The sequence below is a fragment of the Chionomys nivalis genome, chromosome 6 (genome assembly GCF_950005125.1).
Source record: "Chionomys nivalis chromosome 6, mChiNiv1.1, whole genome shotgun sequence".
Classification (NCBI taxonomy): domain Eukaryota; kingdom Metazoa; phylum Chordata; class Mammalia; order Rodentia; family Cricetidae; genus Chionomys; species Chionomys nivalis.
Genome location: NC_080091.1, coordinates 36,063,910 through 36,084,637, shown reverse-complemented (window position 1 = coordinate 36,084,637; position 20,728 = coordinate 36,063,910). Strand labels below are relative to the sequence as shown.

Below are 20,728 nucleotides of genomic sequence, written 5' to 3'. Positions count from 1 at the left end.
CTTGACACTATGCCTGTATACATGACTTGGGCTCTCTCTCCCCCCCCCCCCCAGGAACCCCCATAGGAGGCTAAGTTCCTGAATGACAGGGCACAGCAGTCTTAAGCAGAGTCTCCATGGTATTAGGGCCTTCCTAGACTATCCAATCTTTGTTGAGCCACCTGGTGACCACAGAGGTCAGTTAGGGTGGCCCAGACTAAAAGTGCTTAGCCAAGTCACAGAAACAGAAGCAGAAAGTTTTGTTTGGTTTTGGTACTGTTTTAGAGGCTGCTGTTATGCAGCAAAGCTGACATACCTATGTTAAATTAATACACAAGGCCATGCTCTCTTACTTGCCTATCTTCTGTGTTGTGCCAGCTCCTCCTCTCTCTTATCTTTAGGTTTCTTCACAGTTTCATTCATCCTTTTCCCAATAGGTTCTATATTAGGTCCCCTTTCTCTAAATTTTCTTCTAGGACAAGCTCATTTTGGACTCTGGGAATATCTAACCTTCTGCACCACACTCTACAGCTCTGATTTCCCAGGCAATTTAACATGATCAAAATCAAAGCCATCAAATTTCTCCTAAACTCACATTTATAGAACCAACATGTTAAATGAAGATCACATCCTCTTCCCCGGCTCCTTTCTACATGCAGCCTGTCTAACGCTTTCAATGTAAGGAGTCCCTGCAAGCACACTCTGTTCCCGTTGCTACTGCTATTCTGCACTGAAATCTGTTTCCAGTGGCTTTCTAGTTCACCCATACACAATGCCCAGCATCATCTTCTCACTCCTTGCAGATACAAGTGCTGACTCAACATGTAATATTCAAGAGTCCTCTGAGTTTGAAGTCAGTCTGCCTGGCCTGGCCTCCCTCCTACGTGTAATATGCCTCCAAGCACTGTATATTCCAGCCACAGAGTTCAACTTTCAAAATGGAAGAAACAAAAAACTTCAAGCTTTATATGGATTATTCTTTTTTTTTGGTCTGGTTTTGTTTTTAAGACATGGTTTCTCTGTAGCTTCAAAATCATCCTGGAGCTCACTCTGTAGACTTCGAACTAAGAGATTCACTTGTCTCTGCCTCCTGAGTGTGTGTGCCACTGCCTGGCTGGGTTATTCTTTTTCACCTCGATTGCTCTTCAGGAACCTGGCCTACTTATTGAAGCCCTTCTCATGTTCAATAACTCATCTTTTCTCTGCAACGCCTTGCCCTATTTCTAGAACCACCTCCATGCCACTTGCAGTCTTGAGCATGCCTCTTATATGAGACTTTATTACACTTCCAGCTGACGAAACGGACCCTGTTCTTATGTGCCAGGTCCAGGGTGCATGCACAGAACAGCCCCAGTTTACACCTGTCTTCCAATCACAGTCAATAAGAACAACCTCTTCCATTCTCTAAAGTCTCAGCTTGGATAACAAGTAGTATGGTCATCCTACTTTTGTTTTACAGTGATGGACAAAACTAGAGGCCAAGTTGTCTTGAACCCTAATTCTTATGATTTGTTTGATGGTCAGAAAATATTGGTCTTTGTTGTAACTGATTCACGCAGTCTTCCATAGACCAACTTAATAGTACTCTTCTAGCAGCTGAAAATGAAACAGGAACACACGAATATGATAGTAATTGGCAGGCTGCTGTAGTATGAGGGTAGTGGCAGCGGTGGGGATAATAGTGTGTATCTGTCTGATAGGCAACGTCCATTCAATACAAGCTTCTTTTGCCAGAAGAGCTGAAATAACAACACTGAGAAACCTGAGTTTTCAGAAAGTAGAAATATGGTTGTTTATATTAAACCTTCTAATTGAAGGACTGACAACTAATTCACACTTAGGATATTGCAATTGTGCCCTACACAGTTATTTTGGCCTTCATAAAACCCACCAACATCTACCTGGAAAATGCTCCCCCTTTAGGAACAGAACTACATGAATGGCCTCCACAGTAGGGCCAAGTGGTCTGTCATTCATTAGCTCTACTACAGACATCTGTGGGCAGATTGCTGGAATAGCTTCACCTAGATTATCAGGAGCACATGACTTTTCTTTCTAGGAAAATTTTATTTTCCTTCCCACTTCAGGTCTTTGGGGTGAAAGCATGTTGTATGCCACCTGGCATGCCCACACGGATGTTAGTGGGCACCTCCCAGGGAAGTCACAGTGTCCTAAGGTAGCAGAGCTCCTCTCTGCGTGCAGCTCATCTGAACTCTCTCACTGGAACAACTTCTTATTTTTTATATTTTTTTATTTTTGACAGGGTCTTACTGCCTAGGTCTCATTCTTCTCTTGTTTCATCCTTCCAAATACTGGAGCTACAGGCATGTGCCACCATGCCCAGATGGGGGTAATCTCTTTAAATCTGAATATGAAGATATCTCATTTGAAGCTCCCTGTTTAATCAGTAAGTACTCTTAAATAAAATACTAAGAAGTTATCCATAATAGGGAACAAATATACTTGTTTCTATGGCCTCTAAGATATAATTTAGAAAAGTATCTTTAAGTTATACTGAGCCCTAAATCAATCATCAAACAAATGAAAGCTGACTCAGGCCCCTACTGTAATACTCCTAATATTCAGCATTATCAGGACTTTAACAGAACAAAGGAGGTGGATTCTAATACATCTTAAACTGGCTAGGGATCTCCCTACTCCCTGTAAAGCCTTGCTTTCTCATTCACTCTTTTTCTAAGGAGAAAGTTCTCTTGTCTATCATGATCTATTTCCATTCTTTCATCTTTCTCAAGATGGTCAAATGCTGCTTCACCTTCCCAACTTCTTGATGACAGTTGAGAAGACACTTTGCTTGTCTTTGGATTTTCATGTGACTACAAAGCAGATACATACCAGGTAGCTTTTTATGACAGTAACCTTCACCAGCACAAGACATCATTTGCTAATGATCACTTAAGCTCTTATAATATTTAGTTCAGGGTGTAAGACATAGCTAATTGTTTTTTCCCCTCAAAGACAGGGTTTCTCTGTGTAGCTTTGGAGCCTGTCCTGGAACTCACTCTGCAGACCAGGCTGGCCTTGAACTCACAGAGATCCGCCTGCCTTTGCCTCCTGAGTGCTGGGATTAAAGGCGTGCGCCACCACTGCCTGGTTTATCAGTTTTAATTTTCAACAGATTGTCCCTCCTCCCCCCTTCTTTATAGTCACCAGAAGAGGGAAAGAAGTTTTCAAGGAAGAACAGGTGCCCAAAACAAAACACTGTGATAAACTTTGTAGGTTACATTAATCCTTAAAACAATTCCAAAGGTTAAGTTTTAGGACACACACACACACATACAGACACACACCCCTTTATATCACAGCATATTATGCAACTTTCAGAGTTAAAAAGTATTATCATGAAGACAAGTAGATAATATTTAACAAGGTTCCTAAAATAGAGCAGCTAACTTTCTGTAAGACTAAGTGCTTTCCTGTCATTATTAGCTCTTGCTAATACTTATATGGTAGCAAAGAGCTGTTTGATGGGCTTGAAAATGACAGAGATGACAGGGAGCAAGACAGCACACCTTAGTAACAGATGTGATGATGAACAGGTGACAAAGCAGAGGTGGGCAAGCTCTCTGTGGGGAGAGGTGTGTGCAATGTCTCTCTCTCTCTCTTCTTGACTCTGGGTTGATGGTTCAATGTAGCTCAGGTAGAGATGCCTTAATTATTCCTTTACCTTGGTGATCTTGCAACCACATCATAGTCTGCAGTCAACCCTGTTGTGTATGTCATGTGTTGGCTGTCTCTGCATACTCTCAACTGACTGAGGGTCTCACAACATCAGGGAAACTTGTCTACTCTAACTACCGTTGTGCCGGAAGCACCTGCCTGAGTTGTAGGAGGGCCTTAATACATTAACAACTAAATTCCAAGGACAGGATCTGTTCTACACTGTACAAAAGGAATACTTTAGGTAAGTTCTTGTCTGAGCTACTTTAGTAGGGAGGCTGGGGCATCTCTGTAACCTGCCCAATGTGCTGCAAGATAGGCTGTGAGTCTAACTGCTGTGTAGTTAGTAGCTGCTAAAATGTTCTTCGTTCACAGATCTCATAGTCTCAAAGAACACCAAATCCAAACCTGTTCCAGCAGGCCAGGGGACCACTGATATTCAGACAACTAAATGACATCAAATATACCACTGCTCAAGAGGTATATTGTCTGAGGGGACAGACAACTCAAAACCAAGATGTATAGAACATCGATTTTTTAGCTATTTTGGGCAGCAAGATTTTCAAGGATTTTTCACTGCTGTTACAATAGCATTCAGGATGGTAGACTTCACAGAAACAGAAATGGCTAGAATGAAAAGTATGGAGAAAAGATGTTTAGAGAATGATGTGAAGACTATTAAACCCTCTGCACTGTTTTCTCCAAGTAAGGACATTTTTAGCAGAATCCACAATACTAACCAACCTGTTCTGGTAAAGGCTATTGCCATTATTTCAAGATGCCCATGTTAAGATGATGTCAGGCCCCAGCTAGTTCCACTTGACACTGTAGCAAAACCTTCATAAATCAAGGATTATTCATTTTACTCCACATACTCATGCTTTTATGACTTACATAGGTAATCCAATTATCTGTGATAGAATTTGTTTTTCTTTTCTTTCATTTTAGTGTGTGTGCACATGGGCCTGGATGTGAGGTGAGAGGACAACCAACTATGGAGTCAGGTCTCTCCTCCCAACATGGCTTATGCTGCAAGGGCTTTTACCCAGAGCTAACCCACCAGCTCTAGAATTCAAAATTTATTATTGGAAGCCAGGTGGTGATGGCTCACACCTTTAATCCCAGCAGAGGCAGAGGCAGGCAGATCTCTGTGAGTTTGAGGCTAGCCTGGTCTACAGAGTGAGTTCCAGGACAGGTTCCAAAGCTACACAGAGAAACCTTGTCTCGAAAAACAGAAAACCAAAACCAAAACCAAAACAACTAAACAACAACAAACCCAAAAAGCAAGCAAAAAACAAACAAACCAAAAAAACTAAAAAACTTATTGGCTATAATAATTGGGGATTTGTTTATCTGAACATAATGCCTGTGCACCACATGCATGTCTAGTACCCAAGGAGGACAGAGGAGGGAACCTGACTCCTTGGAATTACAGTTACAGAGGGTTTTGGGCAGCTTTGAGGATGTTCTGGAAGTACAGTCTGTGCTTCTTACTGATGAACACTTCTCCAGGCATAGATTTTTTTTTTTTTTTAAATAACCAATGCCAACTTACATTTAACAAGTTTTTCCTTAGGTACAAGGTACAAATCATCAGGGTCCCCCTCCTCCTTTGTTTGGTACAACTTTGAGTTACCTGTGAATGTAGAGGTATGGCTTGACAAAGATTTCAAGTAATAAGAGATAAAAGTTGCTCCTGAATCGTCATTTAAATACTACACGCTCCAAGAATCAGAAAACAAACCAAGGAAGTAATTCTAACATTGCTCCACAAATTTTCACATACATACACTGTAGCTTGTAAAAAAAAAAAAAGAAAAGAAAAAGAAAGAAAGAAAGAAAGAAAGAAAGAAAGAAAGAAAGAAAGAAAAGAAAAAAAAAGCTTAGTTTTCTTTTTCAGTCTGGATTTGTCACTCAATGTCCCTGAAAATTAAAACCAAAAATAAGAAGCTGGGATAAGAGGTGCACTAGAAACATCACAAAGGGATACTCTGTAAAACTGCAGTTGTCCTAGGAAGCTAACTAGGACAATGTTCTTCCAAGAAGGAGTGGACCACAAGCAGAACTGAAAAACAACTGCCCAGGGATTTCTTGGGGCAGAGGGAGCAAATAGTGGTGTGTGTGTGTGTGTGTGTGTGTGTGTGTGTGTGTGTGTGTGTGTGTGTGTGTGGCGGCAGGGCACTTTGGGAAAATAAATGCTGCAGATATACATTCTTCTGGCATAGGACAGCCAGGGATAGGTATGTTGACAGCAGTAGCTTCTCAACAAGGAGAGGGCATAGACTGTCCAGGAATCCATCCTGTTACACATGAGAACTAGAGATATAGGCTCCACAAACATGAAGACAAATGTGCCAACTAATGTGCCAAGAAGAGCTGCAGTAGTCTAGAAGAAAGAGCCTGGGTGTGGGAGTGCTCATGCTAATCTAGGGCCTTAGCTGGTGTCTACAGCCAAGCTCCTCTCCCCAAGTTTAGGATCATTAATCTTTGAACTAGCTCCTAGGGTTTGAGTTTTAAAGACTCTGTCAAGACAGGAGTCTAGCCTGGAGCTTTGCAGGGAGCAGCTGCTTGGGAAATGCATCCATCCTGCTCAAAAATGTGTAATTTCCCCCGGCAAGTTTTTTGAAGTCCCTTAGGAACAAGTATTTTGTACTAAGTCATTGCTTTGTCAGTAGTAATAATAATAATAATAATAATAATAATAATAATAATAATAATAATAGTAATAGTAATAATAGTAATAGCAACAACAATAATAATAAAGCTGGCAGCTGTAAAGTTTTGTGCCTAAAACACAAAAGACACATGAAATTTCCCTGCTCCCTTGCCACAACACTCACTGGTAAGAAGGATGCCTGAAAAGAGAACTGCCCTTTGAGGCTACAAAGGTAAGTCACTAGAATTGACTGAATTTACTTCAAATTATCTAGAACAGTGCTTACCAGTAATTCGAAACTTTAGGTCTAAAGAAGCTCTGCCCATCTGTCTTTCCAGAGCCCCCCCCCACCAAATAGTTGAGGGTGACCCTTTGTTTTAAGCCCCCAAAGGTGCATTACAAGGTGAGGATGCAACAACAACATAACAGGTAGCACTGATGGGTCCAGGTGCAGTCTCCATTTATTTGATCTTAAGAATCAAAAGGTAACCAATCCCCCATGTAGATGTAACAGCTTAGGAACTACAGGAAAGAAAGTGGACCTTGCCAGTGCTTCAGTTCTCCCAGGCCTGGAACCTCAGAGCCTCAGCTCTCCCTTACTGCTCTGCATTGTGCTCATGCCTCTTCTTCTCTGGAATGGAGAGAACTTCACTTGCAGCCCAAGCATGAGTTTGAGTGTCTCAAGGGACAGAGGCAGCATAAGCACCAACTTAGGCAATAACTTCAATGACCAGCCAAACCAGGTAACCCAGCCCAAGCTCTTTGTTTTGGATTAGGATAGCTACAGGGTCCTCTGTCTGTGGTGGGCCCACAACGTTTCCCAAAAGAGTATCTTGTTACAAAGAGAAGCTGGAAATTTCTTTGCACACAAGTAGAGACATGGCAGGCCCTGCAAAGGCCCCAGGGTAAGGATTAAAGAAAAACAAAATAGAAACCCTTCCATTTCTAATTAGGGTCTTCATTTGCCAAAGTGCCATTCCCCAGCAGGAGGGTTTACATTCAGGCCACTGCTTGGAGTTACTTGGAAAACGTCTCTTAGCAGGTTGGTTCCTCAGTTCAGGCTCTTCTGAGCCAACAGTTTCTGGTTACTTAGAGGAGTGCTGTCTGCATATTGTTTTAACTGCCCTGGCTTCTGCAGCCAGTTTAGCTGTGTGAACAATCTTCCATTCAGAACCTAACGATAAAAGCACAGTTTGGTTGAAAAATCTCTTTAATTTTTTTTTTAAACTTGAGAATTACAGGTTTTAGAATTGGCATTATTTCTCTTGTACACAGAGTGTTTTTCCCTCCGCCTTGGTTCTCAGCCAGCAAAGGCTGCATCCTGGACTTCTGCCAGCCACCAGTCCCCATTTCCTTGCCATTCACACCATGGGGCTGGTGGCAGCTGGCCATGGAGAGAGGATAGCAATTCCCATTTGCAAGAGGTTGGCCACGGAATAGTGCAGCCAGCTTGCTGGACCCCTGCAGCCGACCCAGGATACCTCTTCTACATTTCCGTCTCATTCTTCATGTCTAAAAGTGCACATCTTCTAACACATAAAGATGCCGGGAGCCTGGCACAAGATGCAAGGATTCTTTTCCTTTCTGGAATTCTCAGGATAACAATTAATTATAAAGTAGACAAATATATTTGTTTAACATTTTATGTACTAAAACAAACAAAACTGTGCAAATATAAAATAAAGAAAAAAAAAGACATCAAAGCACAGGCAACAGAAAGAAAATAAAACAGACAAATTGGACTTCTTCAAAATTAAGAACATTTGTGCATCAAACGATACTATCAACAGTGAAGAGTCAGTCCAAATAACAGGTGAAAATATTTGTAAATAGTGTACAAGATAAAAGATTAATACCAGCCTTTAATCCCAGCACTCGGGAGGCAGAGGCAGGCGGATCTCTGTGAGTTCGAGACCAGCCTGGTCTACAAGAGCTAGTTCCAGGACAGGAACCAAAAGCTACAGAGAAACCCTGTCTCAAAAATCCAAAAAAAAAAAAAAAAAAAAAAAAAAAAGATTAATACCAAGAACATATATAAAAAATCCCTAAAAAATCCAACCAATCTGCCTTCAAAACAGGCAAAAGACCAATGAACAAGTGGACAATAAGTACGCAATAGGCTTTTCAGCATCACTGATCAATAGGAAAATACAAACCAAAACCATTATGAAATACCACTTCATACCAATTAAGATAGTTACTATTTGTCTATGTATATGCCCATGGTAACAGGATGTGGAATAAAGTAAAACTTTTGTACATTTCTGGTGGGAAAGTAAAATGATACAGTTACTGTGGAAAATAGTAGAGTGATTCCTCAATAAGTCCACAACAAGTTAAACGGGGTGTGTGTGTGTGTATGTGTGTATGTGTGACCATGTGGTTCAGTAATTTCACTTCAAGGTACAGTATATGCCTGGAGAACTAAAAGCAGGATCTCTCAAATAGATGTTTATACACTCTTACTCATAGTTTTATTATTTATAATTACCCTAAGGTAAAAAAGTAACCCAAGGATTAATCAACAGATGAATGGACAAACAAAATGTGATAAATACAACAGAACACATACAATTCAATCCTAAAAATGAAAAAAAATTCTGTTACATGCTGTAATATGGATGACCTTGAAGATGCTGGTGAAAGAACCCATCATAAGAGAACAAATACAGTGTCAATCTATTTATATGAAATGCCAAGCATAGGCAAATTCAGAGAGACATAAAGAAGATTAGTGGTCGCCAAGGCAGAATCTGGCAGATATGGAGAGTTGGTGTTTAATGAGTATGGAATTTTACTGAGGGAGGGGAGAAAGTTCTGAAGATAGCTGTTGCCACTGAGTTCTAAACAATGTGAATGTACATCATGTCTCAAGACTATACATTCAAAATTACCTAAAATGGTGTTATATATAATTAATCATCATCTATTTATCTACCTAGTCTTCTAGCCACACACCTATTCATCTATCTATTCATCTGCCCATTCACACATACTTTTCTTTTCTTTAGGGGGGCACAATTCTGGGAACCATGGTCTTGTAGAAATACCAGAAGAATGCTTTCTACTAAATTACAACCCAACTCCTTAATTTCAATTTTAGAAAGAGATAGAGAGAACATGGTGTAGTGATGCACACCTTTAATCACAGCACTCAGGAGGTAGAAGCAGGTGGATCTCTGTGAGTTTGAGGACTGCCTAGTCTACACAGCAAGTTCCAGTACAACCAGAACTATATATAGAGAGACCTTGTTTCAATCAAACAAAAACAGAGATAGAGGAGAAAGAAAAAAAAAAACGGGCTAAGAGAATTAATATTACTGTAGGGGCATACCCTTATGAGGCAGGCCGATCTCTGAGTTTGTTTGAGGCCAGCCTGGTCTACAGAGCGAGTTCCAGGATTGGCTCCATAGCTACTGAGAAACCCTGTCTAGGGGAGGGGGGGAGGGAGGGAGATGTCCAGAAATTGTTCAGAAAATGTCCAACCCCTTGCCACCAAGTTTTTTGCGCTGCAGACCAGGCTGGCCTTTAACTCACAGAGATCTGCCTGCCTCTTCTGTACTCACAGTTTTTGTTTTGTTTTGTTTATCCAGAGGATCTGCCCCTAAGAGCTTCTGGAACACATGGTGTACTATTTATGCTATTGCTGACCCACTCTCAGAATTCCCTCTTCTCCTTACTCTAAACTCATTCCTTTTTGAAATCCATTCCCTCTATGAAATCATCCTTGATGATACACTATTGGTCCAGAAAAAACTTTCAGGAACTCACAGAGTCCCTCTCCCATGACAACTCTGAATCTGGAAGCATGGCCAGAGTACTTGGATTGCTGTAATAGGTGATCATACTATCTTGGACACACCGACATCTTAAATCACAAACTCTAGCTCCTAAGCTGTAGGCAGTCCTGGGTAACAAAAAGGATCAGTGGCTACCTAGACCACAGTCACACAGTTTGAATAGACATCAGAATCAAACTGAGGAATCCATGGCAAATGGTGATCTACTACTTTATTTTTGGTTCTTCAAGACAAGGTTTCTCTGAGCAGCCCTGTCTGTCTTGGAACTGACTCGGTAGGACTGGCTGGCCTCGAACTCACGGTGAGTGATCTGCCTGCCTCGACATCCCCAGTGCTAGAATTAAAGGCATGTGCCACCACCGCCTAGCTGATGTCCTACTTTTGTAACCAGTTAAATTACCAACAAAGACATGGTCATTAGTGAAATGGAGGAGAAAAAAAAAAACCCAATAGTTTATACCAAGAAGCATCAGGATTTAAGGTGAAAGCCATCAAAAGTACACTCCCCTCCTACAGGGAATAGTCCAAAGACTGAGGCCATCCCATGCCTCTTACCACAGAGAATCCAATTAGCCACTCAACCTTAAAGCTAGAAGGGCTTGTTGGGCATAGTGGTATACCCCTTTAATCTCAGAACATGGGAGGCAGGGGGAGGTGGTTCTCTGAGTTGGAAGTCAGCCTTCCAGGATAGCCAGAGATACACAGAAAAACCCTGTCTCAACCACGCCCCCCCCCCCCCAAGTTAGAAGGGCTTAGACTGGGAAAAAGAAAAAAAAAAAAAAGAAAAAGATATAAATTTCCAGAATGTCCTATTCTCTTCAGGATACAGACCCGATACCTAAGAAAGCCTAAGGTTAGACAAAGACAAAGAACCTGGGAGATCGATTCAGAATATGTAATATACAAAACTATCACCAGGACTCCATAACTGTAGCCCAGTGCTGCAAAATTTGAAGCTGTGGTCAGGTAGACTTTGAACTGACAGGGTCTTCAATTCCAGCACACTCTGCCCACCAAACAGGGTGTGGTTAGAATAACATTTTGAACATTCAATCCTCTTATCTCCCTCCTTGCTGAATTTGGTATGGGCAAGTAAGAAAGGGAAAAGGAAAAAAAAAAAAAAGGAAAAGGGATTGCTAGCAAACTACAATCAACATAAGAGAAACTAGGAATTAAAAAAGATTTCTTTGAGACATTTCATTCTCTTATTAGGCTCTGAAATATTTAAGCACTAATGAAGTACTTACTTTTTATGTTATTTTATTGGGGGGATGGTTTGAGTCAGGGCTTTTCTACATAGCCTTGGCTGTCTTGGATCTCACTATGGAGACCAGGCTAGCCTCAAACTCACAAAAATTTATCTGTCTCTGTCTTCCAAATTCTGTGATTAAAGGCATGTACCACCACCACACTAGGTTATTAAAAAGGTATTTTTGATCAATCCTGTCACTAACAACTTTCTAGAAAGGGCAACAGCAAATTGGAAAGGCAATGGTGGGAAGAGTGGATAGCTCAATGGTCCCTGTTTGCCAAACACCAGCTACAAGGCCACACACACTGTTAGGTCATTCTGGAACCTCATCCCTGTATTCACAGAACAATCTAGTACCATTCCCTTCCTGGAGGAATCATGCTGTTTATAATAGGTATGCCAAGGGCACCAATTTTTAGGGTTCCAACAGAGTGAGATGTTCTTAAAAATCCACCTTCTAAATGATGTTCTGCAGGCCAGTGAACACAGATTTTTGGTGAAGCAAAGCTATATAACCCTTACAATCCTAGTTCCCCAGATGTTACAAATAGAAACTACAGCTAACCCCATTAAGGTGAATTATCTTCTAGTAATATAAAGGGTACCTCTGTCCTATCACTACAGGGAAACCTGCAGGGCAGGAAAGGGGTAGTCTGAGACTGACAAGGAATCAGGAAAGCAACATTAGGATGAAGATCCAAATAAAGAATCTCAACCCCGAGAAGCAGCCACCGGGATGGACGTGTTTCTCATGATCCGGTGCCACAAGACCATCTTCACGGAGTCGAGTACGGTGTTCGAGCTGAAGCGCATCGTTGAGGGCATCCTCAAGCGGCCGCCGGATGAGCAGCGGCTGTACAAGGATGACCAGCTCCTTGATGATGGAAAAACTCTGGGCGAGAGTGGCTTCACTAGCCAGACAGCACGGCCACAGGCCCCAGCCACAGTGGGCCTGGCCTTTCGAGCAGATGATGCCTTTGAAGCACTGCGCATTGAGCCCTTCTCCAGCCCGCCAGAGCTTCCAGATGTGATGAAGCCACAGGATTCTGGAGGCAGTGCCAATGAACAAGCTGTGCAGTGAGGGCCCAGGCCCACCCCCACTCCTAAAGACCCATTCCCTCAATAAAGATGATTTGGCTGTCAAAAAAAAAAAAAGAATCTCAATCCCGCTAATTCAGGAAAACAGTTGCCCCACATACCTCTCTGCTATACAGTAACCCCAGGCAGACACCAAGCTGCCAGCTCTAAACTAGGGGTCATGACCGGCTTGCTATCTAAAACCAGGAGCTCCACTTTTACTCTAGCCTTATCCTTGAGCACCTTCCATATCTCTAAGCTGAAAGTTTCTATCTTCATTCAGCTGGGAGAGCATATTCCCTGCATTCAGAAACACAGGATCCAAAGCAACTGCCTAAGCAGGATCCCTGGCTCTGGGAGAGTGAGCAGGCATCACTTCCCTAGCCAGTCTCCGGGGACAGGAAGCAAGAGCCATTTTTCAACTCCATTTCTGCTGGCCTGCAAAAGGCAGAAATCTGGCTGATGATGTCCCCCTTAGTCTCCTGTTTCCACATCTTCCCCAACCCATTATTTTCTTTCCCTCTTATCCACCAAGAAGACTTCAAGAGTCTTCTTAGGGTTTGCGCTCGCCTTCAATTTCTACAACTTCCTAAACAAAGAGGTGTAGGGAAAATACCAATCTAAGAACTATAAACATCTATAAAGGGGCTTGCTAAGAACTGGGCGTAGTTCACATGCTCAGCAAAGGCTAGGTCTTCCTCCTGGCAGGCGGGTCAGAGACCTGGCAGAGGAGCCTCTCATTGTGCACACCCTAGGGCAGGCAGCAGCGAGTCTGGGAGGAGAAAGGATCCCTTTGAAGCACATGGTGCTAAGAGCTTCCCAGTGACCATGGAAACAGGCACAGTGGGTTCCCAGCCTGAGAACCAGGGAGAGCCAGCCTGGATTCAAACACAAAACGTATACAGAGCACACAAGATCTAAAAGGCAGGGGGCAAGGCAAAGGGTGGGCAGCCCGGCTGGCAGGAACTGAGCGACTCCCTGTTAGGAAAATCCAGTCTATGAAGCCGAGCAGATTGATGGGAAAGGGGGAGATCCTTTTCATTCCCAAGGCTTTCTTCTCACTAGTCATTGCCCCTTGGGTCCTATTCAGAACCTCATGAGGTCAGTATAGTCGGACCTTTAGCTGGCCTGCTGGCAGTCAGGCCTGGAACCGGCAGGAGGTGATCAAAGAAGCCAAGCCGTCACTGCAGCCGCACCCCACCCCCCTACTCCCTTGGGATGAGGCCCGCCAAGGTGATCCAGTGAAAGCCACTGGGGGAGGGTGAGAAAGAGACAGCTTTCATGTCTGCTTTTCTGTTAGAAGAGACACAAAGCACAGCATGACAGGACTAGTAGGTCACAGTTCTCTACTTCTGGGATGGATGACTGTTCTTAAAGTGAAGGTCTGGGGAAGCCACCTAGACTGGTATCTGGGGTGTGCTCTGATACCGAGATCCTGAAGTCCAAAAGACCAGCAGCACTGCACATGGTGCTTCTGGGTCCCCTTTCACAACTGTCTGCCTTCTCCTGGGATGAAGTTACACTGAAAAAGTCTCCATGTTATCTGAGAGTCTTTGTGACGTTTTGGGCTTAATTTCAGTGTTCCAACTTAAAAGGGATTAAAAAAAAAATGAGCTGGTTTTTCTTTTTGGTTCAGCAAGATGAGGAAACAATATGATTAGAGTGTTAAGGAGGAAAGATCCTTGTTTACAGATGAGTATCTCTCTGTCTTGGACTAGAGGGAATCAAAATTAAATCTGGCTCAGTGCCAGACCAAGGCAGGCGCCAGAGAAAGGCACACAAGCCCACTTTAGCCACTGGCCTGGCTGTTGGGTGAGTAGGGCAGACTTCATTAGACCAGCTTCTCTTGAGGAAGGCGGTGTTTGGACAGGCCTGCAATTTGAGAAGCCTGTTAGGTGCATTCTCCCTTTCTTACCTTTGTTGGGCTGCCAAAATATTTACTTGACTTCTTAACTCTAAATCTCTAAAACACACCTGGATTGCAGAAAACAGGCAATTTTCTTATTTTTTTCTAACTCAAGTAATAGAGTCTACCCTAAGCAAAGATAACAAATATATTATGAGGGGGTCAGAAAGAAAGGAAGGCTGGTAAGAGGTGCATAATTTTGCATAATTCAGTCACTTCTTAAAGAGATGGGTAACTGGGTCGGTCCCCCCCCCTTTTTTCTTTTTGGAGACAGAGTTTCTATGTAGCTTTGGGCTCTGTCCTGTAACTTGCTCTTGAACTCACAGAGATCTACCTGCTTCTGCCTCTCAAGTGCTGGGATTAAAGGCATGCACCATCACTGCCCGGCTGGGTCTCTTCTTTTTTGTGTGGTTGTGGGTTAGAGTTAAAAAACCAATAGATTATACAGATGAGACTTTTGCAAATCAAATCAATTTTTATTTTGGTTTTTAAGAAGAGAGTAGGTTTCTATGCCAAGTAGAAGTCTCTGTGGTAGTCAATGCATTTATTATTATTATTATTTTACATAACAATTCTATAAAAGCTAACTGCCTTGTAATATCAGATTGAGGACCATGTACCAGGGAGAATGGGATGCTACAACCATAAAGGCTGATACACTTTATATGAATTTCAGATGATAAGAAAGGCCCCACATCAACTGGAAACTAAAATAAAACTTGGGGGATCATATGTGTTCTTCTGAAGTTTTCTAAAAGAATTTGAGAAAACAGGTCTAGTAGATGAGAAATTATATATGCCAATCTCTTTGTCATGTGTGCCTGCATAGCAGCCTGTTTGCCCAGGCTGAATGGCCTACAGGCAGGCTTTCGTGGAGGCTGGTTCTCAGTAAACCATTTCATCAAAAATAGGTAGATCTCAATGAAAAGGTCTCTGCATTGTCTGTTGGTCCCCATCTTAGGTTCTCCAGAATCTCAGCTAATGAACCTACCTACCCTTTTAGATACCTAGCCCTCACCCCCAAATCTTTCTGAGAATAAGGGCCTAGCTATCAGGGAAATTATTTCCATTCTGGTGCTCAAGAGCAAATCTTTGATTGAAAAACTACTTTGAAAACATTCTGATCTTAATCATACTAAAATGAAACTTTTTTGAGATGTTCTCTTTTCAAAGGCACAGGAGTGGTGGGAGGCTGACAGCTTGTTACTAGCCTACATCCTTTCTGTAGCAGCACCTTTATTACCTTTACTTAGGTGGACAGTCTTGTCTTCCCTTACTTAAGACAAGATGGAATATAATTTTAAGTCCATAAGAAATAAGGTCTGGAAGGTTGGCTGGCAGGTGCATCCATATTCATGAGTACTTTTGTAATTTTAGGAAGTAGAATGTCACATTCTTCCAGAATGATTAGTTGAAAAAAGGTGGCTCCTGGGTAGTGCTTCTCTCATCTTACCATTATTTGTAACCTAGCCATTCATTCTGCTACCAAGATGGATCATGAAGGGGCCTGAACATTGCATGCCTAGGAATCTGCCACCCTCCCACTGTTGGATATGTGGAAAAGTATTGTGGTGCAACGGCCCAGATGGAGTCGAGGGATCCTAGATGGCAGATTAGGACAGGAACCAGTGATACACACAGATCAATGCTTGCTGGCTCTCTATTAACTTAAAAGCTTTTGGAAAGAGGAAAGGAACTCTTCAGTAAGAATTCCAGAAGGCCCTCAAATAAATGTCCATAAAAAAATATCATAGAAAAGACAATTAGTGGATTTCAGAAAAGAGCCATCTAATGATTATCAAGACAGAACATCAAAACACAAACAACCAAAGAAGTGGTAACTTGTACTTTTATCAAAATGAAAAACTTTTGTATTGCAAAGGGTTTCATTAAGAGAGTAATGTTTGATAAGACAACCCATGCAGTGGAGAAAAAATATTTGCTAATGGCACACACCAGAGGTAGGCAAATCTCTGAGTTCAAGGCCAGGTAGAGATATACTGTGAGACTGTCTCCAAAACCAATAAAATAAAATAATAAAAATAAAAAACCCTTCCAGGTGGTGGTGGTAAACACCTTTAATCCCAGTACTCAGGAGGTAGAGGTAGGATCTCCTTGAGTTCAAGACCATCCAGGTCAATGTGTTGAGTACCAGGACAGCCAGAGCTACACAGAGAGATCCTGTCTTGAGAAACTAAAAATGAACAACAACAACAACAACAACAAAAAGTATACAAACTACCAGTAAGCACAGGAAAAGATGCTCAACCTAGCAAGCCACTAGAAAAAGCAAATTAAAACCTCACAGTAGAATGGCAGTAATCAAAGCCAGGTAAGTCAGTGAAGGTGCAGACAACTCAGAGCCTTCAAACTGCTGAGAGGAATGCAGGACAAGGAAGCCACTTCTTGTATGCATGCATGCACACAAAATGGCAAAACCAGGCATCCACTTTATTATTTTAAGTGTACTTACAAGCACAGTTCACTTAGTTCTAGAAATGAATGCTTTTTTGTGGGGCAATTTTCTAAGTTTTCCAACTTTTAAATTAGGTATACAGGTATAAGTCTATGCATGGCTCTGTGCATGTGCGAGTGTAGCGGTTTTCAGTATCTAGAAGAGGAAGATGGGACTAGAATTCCTGTCCTTGGTAAGAGCAATACCTGCGGCTAAAGTGACGAGTTCTGGGTTACTTCTTTTGGCAAAGGAAATCTCAAAACAGCCTAATATACACTCTTGTTGTGTGGTTACTAGTGTTAACTCTGATGGAGATTTATAATGAAAAGGAGCAAGCTGAGCAAATAAAAATACAAAATGTACAGATTGAGAAAAGGGGTACCAGGAAGTAGACTAGAGCTAAATCCTGTGTTCAAGGAGATAAATTAAAGAAATGGAATAAAGGGAGTGGTGATCTCAGGGCAAGATCCCCATCCAGCTAAACTTCCAATTTGTGAAAAGGAACTAAAGAAAAATTTAGAGCCAGGTGTGGTGGTGCACACCTTTAATCCCAGCACTACTGGAAGGCCGAGCTGAGGCTTAGGCTGGTCTAAAGATCCAGTTTCAGGATAGCCAAGCTTAGGCAGTGAAGGACAGAAAGCTGGTGAAGATGTATTTGAACAAGGGAGCCATGTTCCAGCCTTAGTAGCAGAAGAACTCAGTAGCTTTGGCCAAAGCTATGGACTTTGCCCCAAAGACTAAAGAAAGCTGCTGAGGCCAAGCATGTGTCAGGGGTCTAGAAGAGAGGCCTAGTAGAGAGGCCACTGCATGAAGCTGAAGTTGAAGCCTGGATTGCCTTGGAGACCAGAGATATTAGAGATGCCAGAGTCGTGGGACACCTGCCAAAGAGAGCCGCTAACAGGGAAGGGAACCAGCATAAGAAAAAGAAGTATGGTGGAGTCAGCAAAGCTGAACAGAACTGGAGATCTGAAGAGCATTTTGACATCAGGCATTGAGATACAGAGTTTGGAGTTTGCCCAGCTGTTTTTGGTCTTGCTTTGGGTTCAGTATTCCCTCACTATGCTCCCTTCCCTACATCTTAGAATGGTAATGTATATCCTGTACATTATACATTAGAAGTATGTGATCTGCTTTTTGATTTTACAGGGGATTGCAGTTAAAAGATTGCATGAGTCTCTGAAGAGACTTTGAGACCGTTATAGACTATGGGGACTTTTGAAGTCGCACTAAATGCATTTTGCATTATGATATTGTTACAAGCTTATGGGGGCTGGCCAGGAAATGGACTAAACCTCTGAAACTGTAAGCTGCTACTCAATTAAACATTTTCCTTTATAAGAGTTGCTATAAGCCGGGCGGTGGTGGCGCACGCCTTTAATCCCAGCACTTGGGAGGCAGAGGCAGGCGGATCTCTGTGAGTTCGAGACCAGCCTGGTCTACAAGAGCTAGTTCCAGGACAGGCTCCAAAACCACAGAGAAACCCTGTCTCGAAAAACCAAAAAAAAAAAAAAAAAAAAAAAAAAAAAAAGAGTTGCTATAGTAATAGTGTCTCTTCACAGCAACAGAGATCCTAAGATACTAATTTTAATATGTATTACATATTATAACATATTATTTATTTACTGAGTATATGTAGGAGGATGCATATGTGCCAGAGGTGCCCGTGTTGAAGGTAGGAGTTGGTTCTCTCTTGGTGAGAGAGTGTCACAGGCTGCTAAGCTATCTCAGTGGCCCTATATGCTTTTTATTTTTTAAAGACTGGGGTATATAAAAGGATGGAAATAGGCTCATCCATTCAGCTCACTGATTGGGTCCCCCATCTACTAGCAGTAACAGTATCCCATTTGGTTGGTGTAAATGCTTCTCTAAATTTCTGGTACTCTTGGACTTCTGACACCTTTCCTTTCATTTCTGAGCTTGGTTTTCTCCTCTTGGCTTTCCTCAAAAGTCCTGGTACCAGGCACTGAGTCTCTTCTGGCTGTTATCCCTAACACCTTCCTTTTCTGTTCCTCCCTGAGTCCTGGGGATAGCCTGAACCAGAAGCTTAGGCTCCTCCTCTCTTCTGCATCCATAGGAATGGTGTTGTCCATACATTCTGATTCCTGCTTAAGATGCCTCTTAGAAAACCTCCAGCCTTTTCACCTGGCACCCAAGTGTAGCATGATTAATAAAAACCCAGATACAGATCAGTCAGTAGAGCATGGGACTCTTAATCTCAGATCATGGGTTTGAGCCCCACGTTGGGCACCATTTGTGGCATGATTAATACAAACCCAGAGACAGATATTGGGGTTTAGCCTGAAGGTCAGAAAAGCAAAACATCCAACCGTTGGCTCTTACCTCTAACTCAGTCCAAAATGGTGATCCTGCCTCCAGGAATCCTTAAAATGAGACTATGTCTGAAAGCTGTCTCCTCCTGTTTTATATTCCTCTCTGGGGCTGGGATTAAAGGCATGTACCACTGGTGCCCAGTTTCTGTGGCAAATTAGTGTGGCTACTGGAATTAAAAGTGTGTTACCACTCCTGGTCTGTAAAGTTAATAGGGCTGTTTTACTCTCATCTTCAGGCAAGATTTATTTATTAAAATACAAATGAAATACACCCGACCTGAAGGGCTCCAAATTTATTCACTTTTGCAATCAAATGTGCTCTTAATATCCCTTAGATAATCAATCTAAATGTGACTAACAGCACCCTAGATCCCAATATTATTTGGAACCTTTACAAATATTGAAATGAAAGTGGGAACAGAAAGAGGTTCCCTATTCCCAATTTTTCTTCTCTTTGCTACAAGCTCCCTATTTGTTTTGTCTGTTCTCTACCATACATAGTGTATATGTCTGGTCTTTAAATTAACATTGATGGATCTGTAAGTTTGTTGCAAAGTGTGCTGGGGGGAGGAAACAAGCTAGTGATCAGTTATACATGCCCTGCAAACACCTCATACCGGCTGGTGTGTCTCTCTGCACCTTTTCTCTCTCTGATATTTTGGGTTTCATTACTCATTCTCTAAAGCCCCCTCCACCATCATGGTTTAATTTATGTAGCATGTTTTTATTTTTCTTCTCTTATCCACTCTCCTCCAGGCAGCTGTTAAGATTTGCAGATTGCCTGCCCTGGGTTTTTTCTTTTAAATTTAAATAAAATTGTCCTTAAGCCTCTATTTGACTCTATTGTTAAATTCTTGTAATAATAAGCCCAATAACTCCAATCTGGCAATTTACCAAGTAATAACCTAAAAATTTGCCAGGCAGTGGTGGCACACACCTTTAATCCCAGCACTTGGGAGGCAGAGGTAGGCAGATCTCTGTGAGTTCAAGGCTAGTCCAGGACAGGTTCCAAAGCAACACAGAAACTGTCTGAAAAACAGTAACACCACCACCTACAACAACAAAAACAATCTAAAAACTTTATGGTAACATGTAATGGCCTGTATGGAGAGTATTATTATATTATATTACAGAAGCTTTTCTTTTTTTTTCTTTTTTTTTAATATTTATTTATTTATTATGTATACAATATTCTGTCTGTGTATATGCCTGCAAGCCAGAAGAGGGCACCAGACCTCATTACAGATGGTTGTGAGCCACCATGTGGTTGCTGGGAATTGAACTCAGGACCTTTGGAAGAGCAGGCAATGCTCTTAACCACTGAGCCATCTCTCCAGCCCCATTACAGAAGCTTTTCTGAGTCTGAGGATACAATATAACCTTAGCTTGTTCCTAGGAGACTCAGATGACACCTCTGTTGAAGCCAGTTACAAATGGTGACCACCGTTCCTACAGCTGTGAGAGGCTGAGGCAGAACAATAACAATCTGTAGTAAAGCAGAGTCCAGAAATTAACAAATGAAAAGTGGCAGCACAGCAAGGCCTCCACCAACCAGAGCTTTCCAGAGCCAAGTAATCATGCTTCTAAAGCCCAAG

General features: G+C 42.1%; 2 protein-coding genes across 3 annotated transcripts in view; one reads left to right on the top strand and one right to left on the bottom strand.

Moving 5' to 3' along the window:
• LOC130875415 (kremen protein 1) overlaps positions 1-20,728 on the bottom strand; it is a 249,546-nt gene that overhangs the window by 120,624 nt on the left and 108,194 nt on the right. The window lies entirely within an intron of this gene.
• LOC130875417 (elongin-B-like) lies at positions 12,102-12,499 on the top strand. Its single transcript, XM_057771149.1, has one exon. It carries the CDS (start codon positions 12,102-12,104, stop codon positions 12,444-12,446), a length of 345 nt encoding a protein of 114 aa, XP_057627132.1. The 3' UTR covers positions 12,447-12,499.

What these genes read in the sequence shown, in the direction of transcription:
- LOC130875417 (XM_057771149.1), top strand. Translation starts at nt 12,102, where the DNA reads ATGGACGTGTTTCTCATGATCCGGTGCCACAAGACCATCTTCACGGAG.